The 18,857-nt window shown below is 47.8% G+C and overlaps 1 protein-coding gene across 3 annotated transcripts in view; it reads left to right on the plus strand.

Moving 5' to 3' along the window:
* CTCF (CCCTC-binding factor) overlaps window positions 1-18,857 on the plus strand; it is a 260,150-nt gene that overhangs the window by 187,059 nt on the left and 54,234 nt on the right. For all 3 annotated transcript variants that reach the window (XM_040328784.1, XM_040328783.1, XM_040328782.1), the window contains exons 7-8: window positions 1,957-2,117; window positions 16,726-16,908. In XM_040328784.1, coding sequence (XP_040184718.1) covers window positions 1,957-2,117; window positions 16,726-16,908 — 344 coding nt within the window. The remainder of the gene's footprint in view (window positions 1-1,956; window positions 2,118-16,725; window positions 16,909-18,857) is intronic.

The raw sequence follows: 18,857 nt of genomic DNA on the forward strand, positions 1-18,857 counted from the left end.
CCCGCTCTGTAACGAGTAATCGCGGGTGCCCGGCGGCGATCGCGCCCGCCGGGCACCCGCACGGGAGTCAGGGACGAGCGGGGGGCACGCGCCCCTAGTGGCCGCTCAAAGAGCCGCCCTATAGCTACGGGCTCTCGCCCAGGAGAGCCGACCTGCCGCCGTAGAATGACAGCGGCTGGTCGGCAAGTAGTTAAACGTTACACTTAACCACTTCAGCCCCGGACCATATTGCTGGTCAATGACCGGGCCACTTTTTGTGATTCGGCACTGTGTCGCTTTAACTGAAAATTGCGCGGTCGTGCAATGTGGCCCCCAAACAAAATTGGCGTCCTTTTTTTTTCCACAAATAGAGCTTTCTTTTGGTGGTATTTGATCTCCTCTGCGGTTTTTATTTTTCGCGCCAAAAAAAGAATTTTGAAAAATAATGAATATTTTTTACTTTGTACTGTAAGAATATCCCCAAAAATATATGAAAACAATTTTTTTTCTTTCCTCACTTTAGGCCGATACGTATTCTTCTACATATTTTCGTAAAAAAAAAAATTGCAATAAGCTTTAATTGGTTTGCGCAAAAGTTATAGCGTTTATAAAATAGGGGATAGTTTTATGGCCTTTTTTTTTTTTTTTTTTTTTTTTTTTACTAGTGGCGGCGATCAGTGATTTTTTTTTTCTCGGTTACTGCGACATTATGGCAGACACGTTTGACACATTTTCGGGACCATTGGCATTTTTATAGCGATTAGTGCTATAAAAATGCATTGATTACTATAAAAATGCCACTGGCAGGGAAGGGGTTAACACCAGGGGGTGAGGAAGGGGTTAAGTATGTTCCCTGCGTGTGTTCTAACTCAAGGGGGGGTGGGACTGACTGGGGGAAATGACTGATCGCTGTTCATACATTGTATGAACAGAAGATCAGGCATTTCTCCCCTGACAGGGGTTCTCGCTCTGTAACGAGCGATCGCGGGTGCCCGCCGGCGATCGTTCCCGCCGGGATCAGGGACGAGCTGGGAGCGCGCGCCCCTATTGGCTGCTGGGAGAGATGACGTATAGCTACGTGATCTCGCCCAGCAGAGCCGACCTGCCACCATATAACTGCGGCGGCTGGTCGGCAAGCAGTTAAAATATGCCTTTGTCCTAATGTGCATGGTCACATAAAATAACATTGAGCTCATTCTACAGGCAAAACGCAAAACTCCTGTAGAAGCAGCGATTTTTATTTTTTTAAAGTCTGTGTGCATGGACCCTCAATGGAAAGTGAGGGTAAATATAAAGGCTGCTGTTGCTGACTGTTGTCTGGCTATCTTTTTAGTTTACCCATTTTGGGTGACTGGCCCAGTTAGAAAGTTTGTGAAATTGAAAAAGAAAAGTCAGAGTAAAATTAGATCTGCTCCTTATACTTGTAGTGGCTTAAGCCTAGTATGCACAATGAGATTATTGAACCAATGATCGTCCTTTTTATTTTTTTTATTTTGCATACTAGTCTACATATCGAAAATCAGGTTTACTAAAATAAGACAATTCTCGTACGAAAGAATACAAATTCAGAAGGGATTTATTTGTATTTTCAGATAAAAACTGTACTGACTAAATGAAAGTCATATGATCTGGTATCGTACAAGAACATTTTTTGTTTGTCCTTTCTTAAAATTTCAGAAAAAAGCGGTGTATCAACGATCAGCTTATCATACAGTTGATTGGAAAGCAGTATTTTTTGTGCTATTTTCTGATCATCTGTACAGACAGGCCTTTTGAAATTACTGCAGCTTTATCAATTTGATATCCAGGGAGATATAATTTTTAGAATAGGTTGGCAATAACAACCTCCTATATTCTAGCAGTACTGGCTTCCTTCAAAATGAAGTAATTAATTTTGTGTCTAATGCATTTAAATGCCATGTTGATATAACCCTATTAGTATTTAAAATATATATATTTTTTTTTCTGTTCATCAAGGGGTTCACTTAAGAAAACAGCATTCTTTTATTGAGCAAGGCAAGAAGTGTCGCTACTGTGATACAGTCTTTCATGAGAGATATGCCCTGATTCAACACCAGAAGTCTCACAAAAATGAAAAGCGATTCAAATGCGACCAGTGTGAATATGCTTGCAGACAGGTGACCCTCTTGTTATTGAAAGCTGTGAAACATGAACTGTAAACTAAAATTCTAGCACTCTGTAACTGAAAATAACACTATTTGATCCTTCAATGCACCGTAAATTGTTAAGCAGCTTAGAAACGTAGGAGGGGAAAGGAAGGAGAGACCGAAGATACCAACCGGAGGCCTAGGCGACGTTTGATGTAGATAAAAGAAGGCAGTTACACTAAGGCTGCATTTACACTTTGGCGTACAAAATAGCGTTGTTTTGTACCGCGAATTGCCGCGACAAAACGCTGTGATTGTGAATGCAGCCTCACCCCCTCTATGGAGATGGTTCACATCTCCTATGCCGAAAGCCGTCTGAAAAAAAGGTCCGGGACTTTTTTTTAGGCGTGGAGATGTGAACCATCTCCATAGAGGTGCATGTGTTTTCGTCCCTCTGGCGTCTCGGGGCTGCTGCGGCGTCACACTACAGGCAACAAAACGCCTAGGTGTGAATGGGGGCTAAAATCAGCCAGTGAAACTGCTTGGAAGGCCATCATGCAACTGCAGGGGTCAACATCACTGAGGAGAGATGGAGGAAGCCGGAGCGAATACCATCGACTTTATATAGCATCCTAAGAGGAAAATGTATCCAGAAATACCGCAGTGTTTTAGGCCTAATGCACACAGGGTGTTAGAAAAAACAAGCTGCAAAGCCACTACAAACGCCAGGAAAAATGGCTATAAAAACATGCTTTTAGTAGCTTTTTGCAATGGTGTTAATGCACGTTTAGCCACGTTCGCTTTTAGCAGCGGTTCTCTGCCTCTATTCAAAATCATTGGTTTTCTATAAGAGCCGTCTTAACTGATCAGTTTCAGCCTTTTGATTTGAATAGAAGTCGCATCCAAGTCAGATCATGATGATCCGACTTCTGCTCTGAGGACCTTTAGGGGGAACCCCACGCCAAAATGTAAAAAAACAAAAACCGGGATTGTCTCTCCCCGGAAAACTGCACCAAAAAATCAGCGTGGGGTCCCCCCTCAAAATCCATGCCAGACCTTTATACGAGCATGCAGCTCAGCAGGATGAGGGGCCCATACCAGGCCACACGCCCCCAATATAGGGGGTTGGTGCTTTGGAGCAGGGGGACTCTGCACCCCCCACCCTAAAGCACCTTGTCCCTATGTTGATGAGGACAAGGGCCTCTTCCCCCACAACCCTGGGCAGTGGTTGTGGGGGTCTGCGGGCAGGGGGCTTTTCGGAATCTGGAAGCCCCCCTTTAAGAAGGGTACCTACTCATTCACCCCAAAAAATAGCAAAAATAAATAAGTACAGTACACAAAGTCCTTTTAATTTAAGATGTGCCAAGGTGTCTTCTCCCCTCTCCGGTGATGTCCTCTTCCTCCAAACCGTCTCCCTCCTCCAGTGAGGTCTTCTCCCTTAGCTGTCTTCTTCCTCTGGTTCTTCTGCTGCCTCCAGTTCTTTATCCTCCTAATGTCTTCTCCTGACTTTAGCTCCTGCTGTTGTTAGGTCCGGCATGTGCCATTTCTTTAACCATTGGGATTGGTCATTGGTGATGTCATCTGGAGACCACTCCCCTTTGCCCCTAGCTGTGAAGTTGAGCTGCGTTTAGCAGCGTCGGATGTTTTTTCCAACTGGAACGCCGGTCTTTAGAGCATGCTGGACCTGGGTTTTCTTTTTTTTGCAGCTTGAAAACGCCTATGCCGCTTACAGCTCCTAAAAGCCTATGTGCGCATGAGGCCATAGAATAACATGGCAAAGCAAGTTTAAGCTTAAAAAAAATAAAACACCTGATGCTGGTAAAAGCCACTGTAAAAACGCCCTTTGTGCCTTAAAGTGAAAGTTTGGCCTTAAACTCAAATCTCCAAATATACTAGCAGCCACAATCTAAGACTACACTATCTAGCACTGTAAAGTAAAAATCCCTATGCATACATTTTTTGAAGCCGCTCTGGTCCGGTCCAGTCTCCAGCTGAAGCTAAAAAAACTAAGAATCCGTGTCACCCACAGTTACTATGGGGCTTCCGTTGTCAGCTGCCTCTTCTGCACCCACCTATGAAGAGAAGCTGCCTCTGACAGCTGAGCGTGGGGCCGGATCGACTGACAGGGGTTGTAAGATGTAACGGTATGGCCAGTGGGACCCAGAGGCTCTTGAAGGATGTGGGGTACTCCTGTGTCCGCTTCACCAAACTCTCTTGTGCCTAGGGTCATCCTATGTCCACTAGGGGCATAGGATGACTGAGAACTGATATCATGGATTACATGAGATGGGACAGTAGTGATTCATGTATTGCAGGATATCTTAAAATATTACAAGTTGTTCATTCTGAACACAACAGGTCAACAGAGTGTTTCCGTCAATGTGGAACATAGACTGTTGAGATGTTAATCACCCCCAGCTACCTGGCTGTAGTGATGAAAGCTTGCTGTGATTGCATTCTATTGTCTATTGTGTTAATTAAGCCTGGCTCCTAAGATATTTCATTGTTCTATGCTAACTAACCCTGTATTGTGTGAAAGTTCTATTGATGCTAATGTGTGTTGAGTTAACACACTCTAAAGGTCAGACGTCTGACTTATGTTCACTAAAGGAATGTGTATTGTGTAGCAGGGGAGAATAGCTTATCGCGCTGTCAGAAAGTCTGTCTAAGAAAGTTTGTCTAAGATGTGGATTGAGGGGGACTCGGCACCCATTGTGTTATGTTGTGGGTGGAGTGTGTCATTGTCCCTTTGATTCCTGCGGCATGCTTTCTAACAGTATATAAGAAACCTGAGTTTACCATTAAAGTCTATCTGTCTGGTACCAGAGAACACCGCTGTGTCTCGTTATTCTGGGGGGAAATCCAATGGGTCCTGTCTGCTGGATTGGGGGGTGTCGGAGGCTGTCTTGGGTTGGTGGAATGGAATATCGTAACGGCGTTAACCCCTGACCGTTACATAAAGGTTCGTTTTTTATTTTCGAAATGGGTTTCTTTAACCACTTGCCCACCGGGTTAATTCTGGCACTTCTCTCCTTCATGTGAAAATCACAATTTTTTTGCTCGAAAATAATCAGAACCCCCAAACATTATATATTTTTTTTAGCAGACATCCTAGGGAATAAAATGGCAGTCATTGCAATACTTTTTGTCACACCGTATTTGCGCAGCGGTCTTACAAGCGCACTTTTTTTTGGATAAAAATCACTTTTTTGAATTAAAAAATAAGACAACAATACATTTTGCCCAATTTTTTTATATATTGTGAAAGATAATGTTACGCCGAGTAAAATGATACCCAACATGTCACGCTTTAAAATTGCGCCCGCTCGTGGCATGGCGTCAAACTTTTACCCTTAAAAATCTCGATAGGCGACGTTTAAAAAATTCTACAGGTTGCATTTTTTGAGTTGCAGAGTAGGTCTAGGGCTAGAATTATTGCTCTTACTCTAACGATCGCGGAGATACCTCACTTGTGTGGTTTGAATACCGTTTTCATATGCGGGCGCTACTCGCGTATGCGTTTGCTTCTGCGCGCGAGCTCGTCGGGACGGGGCGCTTTAACATTTTTTTTTTGGGTTTTCTTATTTATTTTTATTTAGTTTTATCATTTTTTACACTGAAAAAAAAAAAAAAATTGATCACTTTTATTCCTATTACAAGGAATGTAAACATCCCTTGTAATAGAAAAAAGCATGACAGGTCCTCTTAAATATGAGGATCTGGGGTCAAAAAGACCTCAGATCTCATAATTAGACTTAAATGCAAAAAAAAAAATAAAAAAAAAAAAATGTCATTTTTTCAAATGACAAAAAAAAAATGTTTCTTTAAGAGGCTGGGCGGGACTGACGTTTTGACGTCACTTCCGCCCAGCAGAGCTATGAGGACGGGTGAAGGAGATTTCTCCTTCAGTCCCGTCCCCGCTCAGCTGCCGGACACATCCGATCCCCTCCGCCGCTACCGGCGGCTCCGGTAAGCGGCGGAGGGCGCGGGAGAGCGGCGGGGGGGGCCCTCTCCCGCCACCGATAACGGCGATCTCGCGGCGAATCTGCCGCGGAGACCGCCGTTATCGTGTACACCACCACCCCCTGAAAAGATGAATATCTCGGTTGTGGCAGCAGCTGCTGCCGTTATCGAGATATTCAACTTTAAAAAGAGGACGTCTTTTTGACATGGGGCGGTGGTCAAGAGGTTAAGCTAGTGCATTGTTGGTTCACTTAGATTTTCCTTCGATTTTCCCTTCTAAATGTTTTTTTTCTTTGTTGTCTTTGTCTGAATTTCTCACTTCCTGTTCCTCCGCAGTAAGCTGTTCTGACTGACCTTTCCACCGCTCGGATGATGGTGGAAAGCTTACTGAGGAGAAACAGCAAGTGAGAAATTCAGACAAAAAAAATATATTTAGAAGGGAAATCGAAGGAAAAGGTAAATGAACCAACAATGCACTAGCTTAAAGGAACCTATTTACAAAATAAACAAACCTTTACAACCCCTTTAAGAAAAGATATGTATAGCTTTTTTTATTTTATTTTTGCTTTACAGGGCTAGATGGGTTAATTTTAGATTGTTCCTGCAAGTAGATTAATAGATTTTAGTTTCGAACGTCTACTTTAAATTTGTCAGACTCCATTTCCAGCAAGAAGCTGACATGTGGAATAATTCCGCTGCGCTAATGAGCACAATTACAGCTTTTGTATAATCTAGGAAAGCACGCTTGCATAAAACCAAGTAACAGAGACTGGTATCACGTTGGGAGGTCAGTATTGTCCTCATGACCTAAGGCAGTCCTGTTTTCTCTTGTGTTCATGGACGGACACAGCAAATTATCTTGGCAATAGGGTATTTACCTTCTATCAGGAGAGGACTAGGCAGAAACATTGTTAAATTGTTAATACAACCCTAAATTGTACAGTATCTCCTAGGAGGCAGTCCGTATAGGTACAACCCCTCTTCCTGCACACAGCAGCCTCAGTTTTTTTCTGCCTAGCATAGGAGTTGGTCCTGGCTCCATATAGGCCCTTGGTCGTGGAGTTGTTGTTTTTTTTTTTTATGCTTTTTGAGTTTTTTTTCTCTGCTTTGATCCTGAGATCTGCCATCAACTGCCGCCTGGGTGACAGGCTGGATGTTATAGATCCTTGTAGGCGAGCATGTGCAGGCCTTTAGATATGCGCTGGGTCGGCCACGACATGCCCTGTTTGCTCCAGGGGTGGCCAATGATCTACGTGCTCCGGGGCACACATGACCGGGCTAATTACTGTCTGTCACAGTGTGCCGGACCGACAGCTACCTCCATACTGCTCGGGTGGTGGGTTTGTTTGGGATGCTTCCAACAAGCTTTGCAGGATTTGTAAGTACCCTCCCCCTGCCTCGGGATGGCTGGACATTCCCTGGGAGGTCGATCGGGGGTCCCTTACACCCTTCCTTTCTTCTCTCCCACATCTCCCACCTCACACTTCTGGCGGGCCTGCTGCATTACAGGGGGTTCACCAGGGGGGACTCCGCTCTGTGGGGGCGGCGCTGCTAGGTCCACCACTGCCCTGAGGTACTGTGCCGGTGGGGGGGTCCTGGAGAGTTTGCTGCCTGTCTCCTTAGCTTGCCACCATGCTGTCCCTGCCTGTCACTGCTAATGTTTTCTTGTTCGGCGGCCATTTTCCCATAGCCTGCATTTGCTACGCTACGGCGGCCATTTTCCTGTAGCTGCACACCTTTTTTCTCTATGGGACGACCGCTCGGTGGCCATTTTCTTGTGGTCTGCACGCCTTGTATTAGTTTTCACAGCGGCAGCCATTTTCCCGTAGTCCGTGCACTTTTCTACAAGGCGGCCGCTCGGCGGCCATTTTCTTTTTTTTGGACCTCTTGTGGCAGTGTTCCTTCTGTGCAGAGCGAACAGCTGGCTTCTCTGCTACTCCCGGGACACGTGCAGCGGCATACAGAGGGCTTCCTTCTGTCAGGACAGGGCAGACAGCTCTGTGCTCTTTTACTACTGGGGTGGTGAGTCCTCTGGGGTGACCCCTTTTGATGTATAGAGCAGCTAGGAGGGTGGGCTGTGTGCCTGGTGTTGCATCCCTGAGGGGTAGACGTGTGGGTCAATATGGCATCCGAAGCACATGCTTCTTCCCCTGACATACCTGTTAGCAACTGGTGCCCCTGCGGTTTCTGTGGAGGCTATGTTGGCAGTCCTGGAGGTCTTTGTTACGATCTTCTAGGGATATTTCTGACTCGGATTCGGGCCCTCCTAGGGCTCCTGGCCCAGGTTCTGATGTTTCAGAAGGTGTGGACTACGAACCTTCGAACAGTGAGGATGACTCAGTGTCCGGGTCAGCACGTGATAGGGCACTGGTTGAAGCACTTATCACCGCGGTGCGAGGTACTCTTAAATTGGAGGATAAGTCGGGTGCATCTACAGAGGTGTTGGTCCCTTTTGGGTTCCGTAAGCCTGCCCGCACTGAAAAGGTGTTTTTCCTTGTGTGCCTTACTTGGATGAACTTTTGTACAAGGAATGGTAAAGCCCGCAGAGGACCTTTTCAGGTCCCTACGTGTATAGCGGTGCGTTATCCTTTTGAGGAAGATTTCCTGAAAAAATTGACCTCTTCCCCGATTGTGGACCCTCCGGTGTCCAGATTAAACAAGGTAACCACACTTCGGTGGAAGGAGCGCTGAGGCAGTAGGCCGCTCCCTGTTCACGGTAGTGGGGTCAGCAGTGCGTCCGGCTGTCGCTGGAGCCTTGATTGCTCAGACACTTACGGTGTGGGCTAAGATGCTGCACCACAAGTTAAAAGAACACCAGGCTTCAGACCTGTGTGGAATTGGCCAACCATTTAGTACAGGGCCTTAAGTTTGTGTGCGAGTCAGCTTTGGATACTATTTTTTTGCTGTCCAGTGCCTCGGTCTCTGCAGTGGTACTGCGTCGCCTAATTTGGCTAAAATGTTGGTCTGCGCACCATGCTTCCAAGAAAGCCTTGCTTGATTTACCCTTTAAGGGGCAGAGGCTTTTCGGAGCCTCCCCGGACGACATAAAGGATGCCACGGGCGGTAAGTACTCGGCTCCCGCAATCTAGGAAGGGTAAGGAGCCACGCCGTAGGCATGGCCCCTGCTCCGCTCATAAGCAATTTTTTCGTCTGCCAGGAGCTGCAGGTACGAGCTCCTGGACCGATAAGGCTCCTGAGGGACAAAAGCATCCCTGGTTTCGCAAGCCCAACAAGCCTGCGACCGCATGAAGATTTGCCCCTGCCCGATATGCGGGTGGGGGGTCTTTCGCACATTCGCGGCTCGCTGGTCTTTCCTACTTTCCGCCTCGTGGGTTTGCGAAGTTGTTTCCTCAGGGTACAAGAGTTCAGTTCCTCTTACCCTCCAAACAGATTTTTTTCCCCCCCCTCAAACCTTCAGCTCCCTCTGACTCGTTGGGTGGCCCTGTTTGGGGCTGTGCAGGATCTGCTGGCACAAGGAGTGATCTTGCCAGTACCGCCGCTGGAACGTTTTCGAGGGTTTTATGCAAACCGGTTTGTGGTCCCAAAGAAAAAAGGGGTCTGCCAAATCCTGGACCTCAAGGCCCTGAACTGCTTTGTAAAAGTTCAGGATGGAATCGGTGCGCTTGGTAGTCGTGGCACTCCATCCGGGGGGGTTTCCTGGCGTTCTTGGACATCAAGGACGCATACTTGCATGTTCACATATTTGTCGGACATCAGGGGTTTCTGCGTTTTGTGGTCGGGGATGACCGCTACCAATTTGTGGCTCTTCCTTTTGGCCTGGCCTCTGCGCCAAGAGTGGTCAAGGTGCTCGCTCTGGTTCTGGCATTGCTGAGACAGCGAGGTATTCATATCGTGGCTTACCTGGACGACCTTCTTCTGAGAGCTGCTTCAAGCTCAGAATTAGAGGTTGATGTGGCGATTGTGCCTGGTCCTGGATTCCCTAGAGGCAAGGGTTTTTCTGCCCTCAGGCAAATTACAAACTCTTCAGGCGGCGGTGAGGCTGCTGACCTGCAGGCGGTCGTCGCTGCGCTTTTGCATGCGAGTCCTGGGCCTCATGGTGGCATCCTTCGAGGCAGTGCCGTATGCTCAATTCCACACTCGGGCCTTGCAGAAGGAAATACTGACCAAATGGGATAAGTCTCCGTTGTCCCTGGGTTGTCAGATCCAGGTGGACCAGGCGGTCAAGGCTTCCCTGGTCTGGTGACTGAAATCTCTGGCCCTTCAGGCCCGAAAGTCTTTTCTTCCCCTTCAGTGGACGGTAATTACGACGGATGCCAGTCTGGGGGGTGTTTGGGGTGTCCAGTCGGCTCAGGGTCGCCGGACGAATCCTACCTACCGATCAACGTGGCATTGCCTCTCCTCGTGGTCTGAGACATCAGGGGCGTCCGGTCAGGATCCAGTCAGACAACGCCACGGCAGTAGCATATGTCAACCATCGGGGGGAACAAGGAGCTCGGCAGCAGCCTCGGAGGTCGCTCACATTCTGCGGTGGGCGGAGCTCTATCAGCCTTATACATTTTGGGCGTAGAAAACTGGCAGGCGGACTATCTCGGCTGCCAGATGCTGGACCAAGGAGAATGGTCGTTACACCCGGATGTGTTTCAACTCGTTTGCAACTGGTGGGGCACGCCAGATGGGGACCTTCTGGCTTCGCAAAACAAACGAAAGGTGTTAAGGTTTGTGGTCAGGTCGAGAGACCCTTGGGGTGTTTCCCCACACTGAAGCTTCTTCCTCATCTGCTTCGCAGCGTGCAGACCGAGGGAATCCCGATGATTCTAATTGCTCCAGATTGGCCCCGCCGTGCCTGGTTCGCCGACCTAGTGCGTCTGGTGGCGGATGTTCCGTGGCGAGTACCGCTGCGAGAGGACTTTCTGTCGCAAGGTCTCATACTTCACCCTGCTTTACAGTCGGTGGCTTTAACGGTGTGGCTATTGAAAGCCAGGTGTTGAGGGACCGTGGACTTTCTGATGAGGTTATTGCTACCATGCTGAGAGCACGGAAGTCTTCCTCCAGGAAGATCTATTCTGCTTTTTCTACAGCGAAGTGTGGACCAGTTGCTTGCCTTAAGTACGATTTAAAGGAGTTGTAAAGGAAAAAAAATGTTTTGCCTAAAATTAATGTCTGCAAGGTAGACAGAATAGTGTAATGATTCTGTTAAAAAACAAGTAAATACCTATTAAATTCCTTCATCTACATCACATCCGGCATTCTAGTTTCTGTTGTCATTCACTTCCTGGTTCGCGGCGCTTGTTCATGCAAGAACTAAATTTCCCAGTATGCATTGCGGCACGCCCAGTAAATCATACCTCCTTGAAGTCTCTAACACGTAGAGAGCGTTCTGCCGCACAGATGTACTTCCCAGGAGGGGGCGAGAACATCACTGACCACCGCAGTAAAGCCTCCCTTCACGGTGGTGAGTAACAATCAGACAAGCAGGAAGTGAACAGAGAAGAAATAGAGCAACTTCTGAGCAAAAACGAACAATGAGGAAGTGAAAAGAGGAATGTCTGCAGGTGAAGAATGCTTATTATGAACATTTTTTTTTTTCCTTTACACCCCCTTTTAAAAGGCAGATTTCTGCCTTTGCCGTCTTTTTTTCAATGGTCCTTGGTGGCCCACCCACTGGGTGAGTACAGTACGTTCGATATGTGGCTCCTCCGGTGCGTCCACCTCTGCCTCCGTGGGACTTGAATCTGGTCCTCTCGGTACTTCAGAAACCGCAGTTTGAAAACAGGGAGATTGCTCTATTGACTCTCTCTCAAAAGGTGGCTATTACGTCTGTCAGACGGGTTTCTAAACTGGCGGCCTTGTCTTGCAAGGCTCCTTATCTGATCCTCCACAAGTATTAGGCGGTGCTACGCCCGCAGCCTTTGTTTATTTCCAAGGTCGTTTCGGCTTTTTGTCTCAATGAGGACATCGTACTTCTGTCCTTGTGCCCTTGACGGTCGCATCCTAAAGAGGCTGCTTTAAATTCCTTGGACGTGGTCCGAGCTCTGCGGGTGTACTTGTCTAGTACTGCTTCATTCCGGAAGTCGGACTCACTGTTTTTCGGTGGCTGGTCCTAAAAAGAGTATAGCGGTCTCATCGAACACCATCTCTCGGTGGATTAGACAGCTCGTGATTCAGACCTATGCCATTCGTGGATGGATTGCCTTAATTTCCTGTCATGGCACATTCTACCCGGTTGATGGGTGCCTCCTGGACTTTCCAACCTCAGGCTTCTGTCTCCCAGGTGTGTAAGGCGGCGACTTGGTTGTCCATTCACACTTTCACAAAATCATACAAGGTTGATGTGAGTGCATCTTCGGATGCTTACTTTGGGCGCAAGGTTTTGCAGGCGGCCGTTTAGTGTTGCATCTCCTCTGTTGAGGAGCTCTGGTTATGTTTGGGGTGAAGTTTTGTTTTTGATTGATGTTCTCACCCCTCGTTTTCTGACACTTATTGGGGACGTCACCATTGTCAAGATAATCTGCTGTATCCATCTATGAACACAAGAGAAAATAGGATTTTTGTACGCACCATAAAAATGTTTTCTCTGTAGTTCATGGACGGACACAGCACCCACCCCTCCTTTTTTATGTTTGTACTGCTTTTTGACGAACTGAGGCTGCTGTGTGCAGGGAGAGGGGTTGTACCTAGAGGGACCGCCTCCTGGGTGGTACTGTACAGTTTAAAGCGGAGGTTCACACAAAAAGTGAACCTCCGCTTTTTGGATCCCGTTGAGACAGGTATTTGCACCACTTCCGGGTTCTGACTCCCTCGGGAGTCAAGCCTCGTCGCGTCACAACCCCCTTGCTGTCTTCTGGGAAACGCTGTTCCCAGGAGAGAGCAGGGATCCTTGCGCATGCGCAGTAGGGATTCGGGCAGTGAAGCCACCTCACGGAGGATGGCGACAGAAGCAGCCAAGGAACGAGCACTTGCTCAGCCCCGTCTGCTGACATTGCGGGTGTTTTAAGTCCGCAGCTGCAGTATTTAAAAAAAAAAACAGGTGGACCTCCGCTTTAAGGTTGTATTAACAAATGTTAACAATGTAGTCCTCTCCTGATGGAAGGTAAATACCCTATTGTCAAGATAATCTGCTGTCTGTCCATGGACTACGGAGAAAAGGATTTTACGGTGAGTACAAACATCCTATATTTTTTTTTATTTTTTTTTATATATCGCTGAACAGGGATAACAGAGGTGGTGGCTTCACAATCAGCCAATCCAACACCGGTATACCTTCAAAAAGGACCAATCAGACACTTGTATACATTCAAATGGATATCAGGTACAGTAGGTGAACCCGATTTTGTGTCAATCTCGCTCTCTTTCTCGGCGAGATTGAGCACCTACGAGCCCCATCGCGGGAGCCAGCGCCGAGCTGGCTTGCCGCGATGGAGACAGAGCCGTCATAGAAGCGACGGGAGATCCGACTTGGATTCCCGCCAATTCTACACGTGTGCATCGTTTGTTATGAATCCTGAGGGGGAAGTCCCCGCCGGATTTTAAATAAAAATCCGGCATGGGTCCCCCCCTCAGGAGCATACCGGGCCCTTAGGTCTGTTATGGGTTGTAAGGAGAGCCCCCCCCTACGCCGAAAAATCGACGTAGGGGGTCCCCCTACAATCCATACCAGACCCGTATCCAAAGCACGCTACCCGGCCGGTCAGGAATGGGAGTGGGGACGAGCGAGCGCCCCCCCCCCCCCTCCTGAGCCGTACCAGGCTGCATGCCCTCAACATGGGGGGGTTGGGTGCTCTGGGGCAGGGGGGCGCACTGCGGCCCCCCCCACCTCAGAGCACCCTGTCCCCATGTTGATGAGGACAGGGCCCCTTCCCGACAACCCTGGCCGTTGGTTGTCGGGGTATGCGGGCGGGAGGCTTATCGGAATCTGGGAGCCCCCTTTAATAAGGGGGCCCCCAGATACCGGCCCCCCACCCTAAGTGAATGAGTATGGGGTACATCGTACCCCTACCCATTCACCTGCAAGAAAAGTGGTAAAAACACAAATAAACCACACAGTGTATTAAAATATTTTATTTTTCTGCTCCGGAGGCCGCCCCCTGTCTTCTTTATTAGCTCTTTTACCAGGGGGAGCTTCTTCTTTGACGTCTTCGGGTGGGTGGGGGCCGCCGTCTGGTTCTCTTCCACCGCCGGGGGGGGTGGCTTTTAAAAAAGCCCCCACCCCCCCGGCGGGTTTCCTCCGGCGGGGCTCTTCTTCTTCCGCTATCCCGACGGGTCTTCTCCGCTATCCGGGGGGTCTTCTCAACTCTCCGGGGTTCTCCTTCTGTCTTCGCCGCTCTCCGTTGTTGACTCGGCGCACCCCGGTTCTTCGTCTCGCTGTCCGGTGTCTTCTTCCGTGCTGTACGTCTTCTCCTTCCGTGCTGTGATGAGTTCTTCTTCCGTGCTGTGACGTCATGTTCTTCACTTCTCTCCTTCTCCCGATGTTGACACGTCGCCTTTCCTCTCTGCAATGACGGGTGCGCGGGTGCATCGGACCTATATAGGCCTCACAATCCCATCATGCTCTGTACCTACCCATGTGATACCTACCCACGTGGTAGGTATCACATGGGTAGGTACAGAGTATGATGGGATTGTGAGGCCTATATAGGTCCGATGCACCCGTCATTGCAGAGAGGAAAGGCGACGTGTCAACATCGGGAGAAGGAGAGAAGTGAAGAACATGACGTCACAGCACGGAAGAAGAACTCATCACAGCACGGAAGGAGAAGACGTACAGCACGGAAGAAGACACCGGACAGCGAGACGAAGAACCGGGGTGCGCCGAGTCAACAACGGAGAGCGGCGAAGACAGAAGGAGAACCCCGGAGAGTTGAGAAGACCCCCCGGATAGCGGAGAAGACCCGTCGGGATAGCGGAAGAAGAAGAGCCCCGCCGAAGACGCCGGAGGAAACCCGCCGGGGGGGTGGGGGCTTTTTTAAAAGCCACCCCCCCCCGGCGGTGGAAGAGAACCAGACGGCGGCCCCCACCCACCCGAAGACGTCAAAGAAGAAGCTCCCCCTGGTAAAAGAGCTAATAAAGAAGACAGGGGGCGGCCTCCGGAGCAGAAAAATAAAATATTTTAATACACTGTGTGGTTTATTTGTGTTTTTACCACTTTTCTTGCAGGTGAATGGGTAGGGGTAGGATGTACCCCATACTCATTCACTTAGGGTGGGGGGCCGGTATCTGGGGGCCCCCTTATTAAAGGGGGCTCCCAGATTCCGATAAGCCTCCCGCCCGCATACCCCGACAACCAACGGCCAGGGTTGTCGGGAAGGGGCCCTGTCCTCATCAACATGGGGACAGGGTGCTCTGAGGTGGGGGGGGCCGCAGTGCGCCCCCCTGCCCCAGAGCACCCAACCCCCCCATGTTGAGGGCATGCAGCCTGGTACGGCTCAGGAGGGGGGGGGGCGCTCGCTCGTCCCCACTCCCTTCCTGGCTGGCCGGGTAGCGTGCTTTGGATACGGGTCTGGTATGGACTGTAGGGGGACCCCCTACGCCGTTTTTTTCGGCGTAGGGGGGGCTCTCCTTACAACCCATAACAGACCTAAGGGCCCGGTATGCTCCTGAGGGGGGGACCCATGCCGGATTTTTATTTAAAATCCGGCGGGGACTTCCCCCTCAGGATTCATAACAAACGCCGCACACGTGTAGAATTGGCGGGAATCCAAGTCGGATCTCCCGTCGCTTCTATGACGCGCTTGCTGGGATGTGCTGTCACTATTCCAGTGAGTGCGAGATCTCGGCACCATGTCGCCGAGTATCAGCGCGACGCTGTCGTGCTAAAAGCACAATATCACAAACACCTACTGTAGTGACGTATGCAATTGTTCATATGCTGAGCAACGTGTGTATTTTTCCGCTGAAATGTGCGCGCAGGCATCCAAGACAATGCGCCTCACGTTGTGCTGGTTGCAAACATTACTCTGATCTCGATACCAATCTAGAAACTATCTGTTCTTTTTCTAAACTTAGCAGGAAATAGGTAACTTAAACAAGAACGGTGTGAACCAATTCTCGTGGGTGATCTCACAGCCAAGATCCCAAGCCCATAACGTAGTGTACATGGGCAAGGAGCTATGGACAGAAGGTAATAACGTTTATACTCTGAAAATGGCACATGTTGGGGGGGGGTTCCGAGGGGGAGCATAACTGTATGAATGTGGTTGACAGACTATGGATGGAGTTGGAGGAACGCAACTGTTTACAAGGGGTCTTCCAATGGCGATGAGTAAGCCATCAATGGCAGCCTCAGCCACAGTAGAGGGGGGAAATGAGAAGACCGTATTGCCTGAACCATCGGCCAATCTGACCATGTGAAAGGGTCCATTAGGAAAGGCCAGGTTAATAAAAAGCGGGGATCAAGGTGTCCTGGTACAAGGACACAACACAAATATTTTATAGAATGCCACGATCAAAGAGTAGCAAGGGTAAAAGGAGAGGCTGCTTGCAGTAGTGAAAAGTTTGAATTCAAACCCTATGGTAAAGATCTCAATCTGTAGAGCCACTTTAATGGAATGAAACATGGGGGAAATGTGCATGTATTGCATGTTTTTATTTTGCCCTGGGATACAGATTACCAACCAAGTCTACAATTTTAGCAAGTGTTAAATAATGGAATTCCAAAACATTTTCTCGCTTTTTATTGGAATGTTTGTTTTTTATTACATTTGTTTAAATCCTGCAGGAGCGTCATATGATCATGCATAAACGAACACACACTGGAGAGAAACCTTATGCTTGTAGTCATTGCGATAAAACCTTCCGCCAGAAACAGCTCCTGGACATGCACTTCAAAAGATATCATGACCCCAGCTTTGTTCCTGCTGCGTTTGTTTGTTCCAAGTGTGGTAAAACATTTACACGTAGGGTAAGTTTGGCAATTTTTTGTTTTATTCCCACCACAAATTTTAAACTATTGAATCTGCTTTTGGCTAACTGAAAGCTATGCTGCTTTACTAAATAGTTTTATTTGTATAGGGAAATTGTGCAATATGTGAAAACTGCTCTTTACAGTAACAAACACATGCAAACTGGTAGAGAAATGGAAGCATTTGATATTTACCTGTTTCCCGTCCGGCCTATAATAAAATAATGGCTGTCCGGGAGCTATCTTTGTTGTGGAAGTCATACAACGTCCTCCCAGGCTAACACCTCGCATGTGCCCCACGCGATGATGGGTTGGTACGACCAGCCTTTGGATTTGCTTTAGATGCAATTACTGCTGGCGGCTATAGCCGCTAGCTGTAATCAAGTTTTTCCGGCCCGGAATGTTCCCCGCAGCCCCTTCTAATTCAAAATTTAACATGAAATCTACGCAATGGAGCATGCACCCTTCAATGATTACCCCAGCTTAACAATTCCCACAATGTTATTAAAATAAGGTTGTCAAACTCTGAAGTGCTCACACAAGCTCCTCTAACCTTTAGAAGCATACTACAATGCCTGATCTAGTAAAATTAAAGTGCATATAATTAAAAAATGTGTCGTAAACACCTAGATAATCTATAACCTCAAATCTTTTAAGCAATGAGGGGGATTAACCACTTAAGGACTGCCTAAAGCCGATATACGTCGGCAGAATGGCACGGCTACCCGCAATCACATACCTGTACGTGATTGTTAAATGCCCAGTCGCGCGCCTGCGTCCCGGTCCGAAGCACCCGAGGACTCGATCGCTGCCGGAGTCCCGCGATCGGTCCCTGGAGCTGGAGAATGGGGAGAGGTGTGTGTGTGTGTAAACGCACCTTCCCTGTTCTTCACTGTGGCGCTGTCATTGATCGTCTGTTCCCTGATATAGGGAAAGGTGATCAATGACGTCACACGTCCAGCCCCGCCCCCTACAGTTAGAAACATATATGAGGTCACACTTAACCCCTTCAGCGCCCCCTAGTGGTTAACTCCCAAAATGCAATTGTCATTTTCACAGTAAACAATGCATTTTTATAGCATTGTTTTTATAGCAAATGTGTCAAAAGTGTCCGCCATAATGTTGCAGTCACGAAAAAAAAACGCTGATCGCCACCATTAGTAGTAAAAAATTTATAAAAATGCAATAAAACTATCCCCTGTTTTTGTAAACGTTATAAATTTTGCGCAAACCAATCGATAAACGCTTATTGCAATTTTTTTTATACCAGAAATAGGTAGAATACATATCGGCCTAAACTGAGGAAAAAAAATGTTGTTTTTATATACTTTTGGGGGATATTTATAATGGCAAAAAGTAAAAAAAAATTGATTTATTTTTTCATAATTGTCGCTCTATTTTTGTTTATAGCGCAAAGAAATAAAAACCGTAGAGGTGATCAAATAGCACCAAAAGAAAGCTCTATTTGTGGGAAAAAAAGGACGCCAATTTTGGGTGCCACGTCGCACGACCGCACAATTGTCAGTTAAAGCGACGCATTGCTGAATCGCAAAAAGGGGCCTGGTCCTTTACCTGCATTTTGGTCCGGGTCTTAAGTGGTTAAATAAGAAGTCCAGCAGAGAATTCATCAAGTAGATTATTATAATAATAATTATTATTATTGTTAGAACTCAGTGGATACAGTGGTGTTGCAGGAATCAATCAAAGCACACACTGTTGCAACAATTGCAGATCATAGTGTTGTGCATAACAGTCCTACTACCTAGTGTATTAGATGCATGCAGCGAAATATTCCAAATTACTGTGTATTCATTCCATGCTCAAAATGTTTCTGGGAAGAACGGCATGCTTGTACAGCCATGATTTAATCATGAACTTCTCAAATACACATTTCATCAGATGTGAAAAGCGGCATAGTACAACAGGTAGAGTAACGGCAATCCGCTAAA

This window comes from Rana temporaria, chromosome 11, assembly GCF_905171775.1.
Source record: "Rana temporaria chromosome 11, aRanTem1.1, whole genome shotgun sequence".
Classification (NCBI taxonomy): Eukaryota; Metazoa; Chordata; class Amphibia; order Anura; family Ranidae; genus Rana; species Rana temporaria.